General features: G+C 53.8%; 1 protein-coding gene across 1 annotated transcript; it reads right to left on the bottom strand.

Annotated features, from left to right (window-relative positions):
• Positions 1 to 1,159: 1,159 nt before the first annotated feature.
• Positions 1,160 to 4,069, bottom strand: TIMM17A (translocase of inner mitochondrial membrane 17 homolog A (yeast)). The gene is made up of 5 exons (XM_010132595.1): positions 3,976 to 4,069; positions 3,259 to 3,322; positions 2,635 to 2,763; positions 1,603 to 1,713; positions 1,160 to 1,230 (listed from the first exon to the last, which is right to left on the bottom strand). The coding sequence occupies exons 1-5, from the start codon at positions 4,033 to 4,035 to the stop codon at positions 1,160 to 1,162; spliced, it is 435 nt and encodes a 144-aa protein (XP_010130897.1). The 5' UTR covers positions 4,036 to 4,069.
• Positions 4,070 to 6,040: the final 1,971 nt, after the last annotated feature.

The following is a 6,040-nucleotide window of genomic DNA, read 5'->3' as shown; positions in this document are numbered from 1 at the left end:
TCCTCTCGTCCTGTCGCTTGTTCCTGGGGAGCAGAGACCGACCCCCCCTCGCTGCACCCTCCTGTCAGGGAGCTGTCAGAGCCAGAAGGTCTCCCTGGAGCCTCCTTTGCTCCAGGCTCAACCGCCCCAGGTCCCTCAGGATAGTCAGGACCCAGCACTCACACACTTTGTACAATCCCTGTTCTCTCCTTCTCACCCCCTCCTGGGCTATTTCCCTCCCCTCCTCCTACTCCACGGTTCTGACAGAGCACAGAGAGCAAACTCCTTCCTGGGCAGAGAAAAGCCACAGAGCAGCTCAGCCAACATTAGAGTCTCTTTGAGTGTGGACAATCCATCAGGAGCTGCCAGCCAACAGTGGCAGGACCTGCTGTGAACCCCAGGGATGAGTTTTTAACTGCTGGCAGGAGGGAACATCCCTCCACAGCTGGAGTTTCAGACCCAAACCATGGAGCAGATGTTTCAGTTGTGCTAAAGGCTGGACCCAGGCTGAGAGGCAAGAGGCTGTGCCAGGGGCAGCAGCTGAGTTGAGGAAGAAGGAGTTTGCTGCTCTCCAGGGGCTCGAAGCTCCACGGGTTCAGGGGGAGTGGAGGTGGCTGCAGCCCCGGGCAGGTTCCGCTGCAACAGCGGAACTTGGGCTGCGTGAGGGCAGCGTGGAGCAAAGAACAGCAGCAAAATACCTATTGTTGGGAGGAAATTTCACCGGCTTCACGTTCTCCCACCACTACTCGCTTTGGGAATGTGAAACTGTGCGTAGATGAACTTCTGGAGGCTGAAATATGTGCAGCCCCCTAAATCCAACAGGAAGAGGCTAAATTCCAGCTGCATTCACTGTGCGCGGTCAGCGCCACGACCCGGAGAAGACTCCAAAGACTTCTCAGTCCGTATCCAAAGGATGACAAGACTCCCTTTGGTCCTTGTCTTAAACCTCCATGTATTTGGGAACGTTACAGCAACGGCATCGATGGGGAATAAATAGATTTGTCAACTGCTCCAAGTTCTCCTGCGCAGCTTCGCACCGAGAAATGCTGAAGGTCCTCCCAGGTCTGAGAGACTCTCGGGTTTGTGTGAGACTACCCTGGGGTGGAGATGTACCACGGCCCATCCTCCAGCAGTTGGAATTGCAGCTCGGGGACAGCGTGGACCAGGAGGACGAGGGTCATCACTGGTATTGCCGGTAGTCGCTGAAGGGAGCGGGCTGCAACTGGGAGGGGTCCTCTGTTAACTGGGGGCCTGCGAACAAGGCGAGGGGGGAAAAAGGGAAACGATAAATACTGAAAGAGAGATTCTTCCCGCTGACAGCAGGAAACGTGAAAACATGAAGATAAATATAATAAAACATTAATAGAAATACCCTCTAAAATCAATGGAGCCAATAACGAGACTTTCTAGTTGATCGTCCAGCCTCTGCTGGGCTCTCTCCAGCAGCTCCTTGTCTCTCTTGCAGCAGTTTTGAAAACCACCACTGCCCCTCTTGGCAATGTCTGCTCTGCATCACTGATCCTGACCACGTTTACACTGGGGCTGTCCTGCACAGGCCACAGCTCGCTGCCAGCACCACCCCTCCTGCTTGCACCTCGCACTACGGTGCCGACGGCTCCTCACCATTGGGAAACTGGGTGGAGGCGAATCTCGTTAGCAGGATGCCGGCTCCTTCGATCAAAGCGAGGAGAATCCCTCCCATCGCGGCGGAGCCGACCATGGCAACGGGCCCATCTACAGAGAAAAAGACAACCCCACGCTTTGTAGATCTTTGGTGCACGTCACAGCCCTCTCGTTATAATCCCTCCCAGGAGCAGACTCAGGAGCTGTCATTTTGCATCCATTAAGCCTCATCAGCATCACCAATAAAAGGATAATTACTGGGCAACAGCCCCCCCCTCCTCCTGAAGGAAACAAAGGAACCCCGGAACTCTGAGAGCAGAATTATTTACTGCCGTGAGCACAGGACAAAAGCGTCAGATTATCTGTCAACTGGGTGACTGAAGAGCGTAGCAGCAGGTCAGGAAGGTTCTCCTGGCCCTCTGCTCTGCCCTGGTGAGGCCACGTCTGGAGTGCTGGGCCCGCTGCTGGGCTCCATGCTGGGCTCCCAGTTCAAGAGAGACAGAGAGCTAGTGGAGAGAGCCCAGAGGAGGCTGTGAGGATGAGGAGGGGCTGGAGCAGCTCTGTGCCGAGGAAAGGCTGAGAGCCCTGGGGCTGTTCAGCTGGAGTAGAGCAGCCTGAGAGGGGACTTTCTCAGTGTCATCAATAGCTAAAGGGGGGTCAGGAGGATGGGCCAGACTCTGCCCAGTGGTGCCCAGCGACAGGACAAGGGGCAATGGGACAAACTGGAACATGGGAAGTTCCACCTGAACGTGAGGAGAAACTTCTCTGCTGAGAGCCCTGGCCCAGGCTGCCCAGAGAGGCTGAGGAGTCTCCTGCTCTGGTGATCCCAAACCTGCCTGGAGACAAAACTGGGCAACTGCTGGAGCAGGGGGTTGGACTGGGTGATCCCCAGGGGTCCCTGCCAACCTCGCAGTCTGGGATTCTCCGAGAAAGCAAATCTCAATTTGGGCCTCACAGAACGTTGCTCCACCCTAACAATGGTAACAGTACATTCAGAACACCAAAGTTTTTCAATCCTCCTCTATTTCTTACTCCTTGCAGCTAAAATGGCTCCAGTCAGGGCTCCGCTGGTGATGGAATTCCAGGGGTCTTCCTTCCCCCTCATTCTGACCATGCTGCAGTCGATCATGGAGAAGAGACCTCCCCAGACAGCAAAGCTCCCTGGAAAACATCCACAGGAACCAGTGCAGAGAGGGCAGACCAGCCAGTACGTTCCAAAGCAAACAGGTTAAAACCAACCCAGAGAGACGTTCTCAGCTCACCCGGTGACGCACGTGTTACACACACACACATCCTAGAGATAATAACCTCAATTATTTATAATTAATGTCAGGAAGCCCATCAAACGCTGATTATAATGGAACTTCCACCCTAACGAAGCCTCATTAGCTCAGGGAACAGAGCTCAGGGCACAGGCTTCCAGCCAGCTCCGCACAGAGCCCGTTCAAAGATATAAAACCCAAATACTAACAAATCTCATCCCTCATTTATCACCCTGTGAACACCAATCCTTTCCTCCACACCTCAGCGAGTGCAGAGCCCTGGTTACTCATCGCTTGCCCTAACAAACCCCACTGAAAGGCAGTGCGGGCATCACCACGATCTATTCCCCAACTTGGGCATCCACCGAGGCGACCACGACCCCAAATCAATCACCTCCCAGTTGCGGAGCTCGTGTTTTAATCGCCGTCAGGCTTCCCCGCAGCCGGTGGTTCACGCCCTGCGAGAGAAACAACAGTGGAAGGAGAGGAGTTTTGCAGCCAATTTTCACAGCAAATTTGACCCCAGGGCCAATGTGTTTCTAAGCTCCCCGCAAGAGCTGACACAAACAGCATTTACACCTCCTTCAGTATTTATCACTCCATTAAAACACAAAAATTGATTACAGCTATCAGGTGTTAACACAACTTGAGTCCAAAATTGGTTTGAGTGGCCCAGTGAGGACATTTAAAGGCAGGTTTTGAGGAAGAGAACTAAATCCATCCAAAAACCCCAGTTAACAGCTGTGTTAATAATGAGGTAAGAGGTTAATTCAAGGAAGTAATATCCCCTCATATAAATCTGAGGGAGGAAAAGATTCTTATTTGAGTCCTTCCAAAAGTAGGGGAGGGGTAGGCCAGAGGAAGAAGCCCAGGCCTCCTCACACGTCGACAGAACCCGCCTCCCGCTGCTGCCGTCAGGTCAAATGGGGGGAGCAGAACTTCAACCCCTCTGGGCCCCGAGCTGCTCCCCAGATGCACCCTGCCCCTTGGTTTAATGACATGGAAACCATCAATTAACCACCGCCACTCCCTGCGCAGGGATTTCTGCTCCCCGTGCTGGCCAGCTGACCCGGGGTGGGCTCTGAGTGAGCTCTGCGGTGGTTTCACTTACCACAGGGGAGTTTCTGAACCCCTTGATAGCTTGGAAGATGCCACCTCCTATGGCTCCCATCGTGAAAGCGCCTCCACAGTCATCCACTATCCTCCAGGGACTGCCGAGGAAACAGAGAGGAGAATCCTCAGGTCCATCACAGGCCGCACGGGCGGGTGATATTACAGAGCAACACCCCAGACCCAGCCCAGAGTCTCCCGACTTTTTCTGGAAGCATTGCGGATCTTTGAAGGTCACTCAAAGCAAACGCAGGTGTAGTCAGAGGTGCACCCAACTCCCACCTCCAACAACAGGGATGTTCCTGAGCAGCTTTTGCTCGTTGAGCACCTTTCTCACAGCAAAACCTTCCACCACCAGCGAGAGGGGCTGGAATGTGGGGGTCAAAACCGCCCGAGCACGGGGTAACCAATCTCCTCCACCAGGCGATTACAAACCTGCCCTTCCTCTCCGTGGCCACCACCAGTCATTGCAAAGCATAAAATACCGATGTAACTGTGTTTCTTTCCTCTTGCACCACAATCTCACAGCTGAAGCCGAGTGCTCAGGTGGTTCTAACTCCTGCACTGGCAACAACCAGCAAACCCAGCAAAAAACAGCCTATGGGGCCCAGTGCCACACTCACACCAGCGAGCCATGGACAGGAGCAGCCCCGTGCCTGCCCGTTTCAGGCTGAATGTCCTGTCTCTGTTCTGGAGGGGTGCCCAGCACACCCAGCCCCACTCCTTGCTTCACAGAGCAGCCCAACGCTCGTCGGCTCTATGGAGGGACCAGACCCTTCGCTCTACGGCAGATTGGAGGGTTATTTCTTCCAGAAAAACCTCCTCCGTGTTTCCCCAGCTCCTCACCTCCCTGACCCACCTCTCCGTGCCTCCACAGCCGTGTTTGGGAGTGCGTGAGCAGCCAGATGGCAAGAAATCTCCTGTCCACACACGTAGCATCGTTCACTCGCACAGTGGGGCATTGTCTGGCTGCTCCGAAGTCAGTTGGGAAGGTCACAACCCTTCCCAAACATCCCCACGGATCCTCCCCAGCAACATCCAGGTCCCAAAGCCACCGATTCAGAAAACAGCGGGACGGTTGTGTCAGCCCCACCATGCACCATCCTTCCTCCTCACCGCCCTGCCCGTAACGCTTCCATCTCACGCTCCTGGCAGACCTTGGACTACATTAAATGATTCAGCCCCGTTTTATCTCCCTTCCTCCCATTCCCGCATTTAAGGATGAGGAAAAGGCTCCAGCTCGCTGCGCTCAGGGATGCCGAGATAAAACACAACTCAGTCTTTCCTCTCAGGAGTTTTTTCTGTTGTTTTGTTCTTTTCCACGTCTCCTGCCCTGATTTTGATCTGCTTGGTTATGAATAAATCATCTCACTACTTCATTAATGTGCTGCCCGTGACCTTCCCGGAGATCTAAAAAGATGATGGAAACTGGTCTTGCTTTACCCACGAGGTCAAAGAATCCAAATTTAGCAAATAATGACTGTTCTTTATGGCAACTTCGTTAATTCAACCCCACATGTGGAACCCTTTCCCCAACTTTTTCCACCTTTAACCCCGCTTCAAATGTCCAGCTCATTAACTGCTACCCTTGAGGTTCTTCATTTGCCTTTTAAACCACCCTCCAAGGCATCACTAGGCTTTTAACCAAGGAACACCTCAGACCCCAGCACAGCCATGCCGTATGTCAGCTCCTCTGAGCTCCTGGACAGACGCCACGGGATCTGAAAGCCAAGGCAAACCCCCCCACTGGTCCCAGCGGCGCTTGACCTCGGTGAGGAAAGAAGCCAAAGAGAATAAAAGGGATTGTTCCATTATTAATGTGGCACTTATCTACAAGCTTAATGTTACTGTTAATTGGTTCCCTAACATCAAGAGGAGGCCTCACAGACGGGAAACAATGCGCTCATGACAAGATAAGGTCATATTCCTCCTGCCGATGGCAACTGAGATCGCTTGGAGATGAGGAGAGCGAAGGCCAGGACCTCACTCATGCTGGGGCCCCGGAGCAGCCACGTGCCCGCTGGGCTGCCCGGAGAGGCTGGGGGACCCCCGCCTCCGATCCATGC

Source organism: Buceros rhinoceros, unplaced genomic scaffold (assembly GCF_000710305.1).
Source record: "Buceros rhinoceros silvestris isolate BGI_N320 unplaced genomic scaffold, ASM71030v1 scaffold28603, whole genome shotgun sequence".
In the NCBI taxonomy this organism is placed as follows: Eukaryota; Metazoa; Chordata; class Aves; order Bucerotiformes; family Bucerotidae; genus Buceros; species Buceros rhinoceros.
Note: the sequence above shows the minus strand (reverse complement) of the source record. Positions and strands in the feature narration are given on the sequence as shown.

Bases quoted from the DNA above. Each gene is read 5' to 3' on its own strand.
- TIMM17A (XM_010132595.1), bottom strand. From the start codon at position 4,035: ATGGGAGCCATAGGAGGTGGCATCTTCCAAGCTATCAAGGGGTTCAGA. The intron at 3,323-3,975 runs GTAAGTGAAACC...TTTCTCTCGCAG, and splicing joins GGTTCAGAAACTCCCCTGTG to GGCGTGAACCACCGGCTGCG. The intron at 2,764-3,258 runs GTGATTGATTTG...GATGTTTTCCAG, and splicing joins ACGAGCTCCGCAACTGGGAG to GGAGCTTTGCTGTCTGGGGA.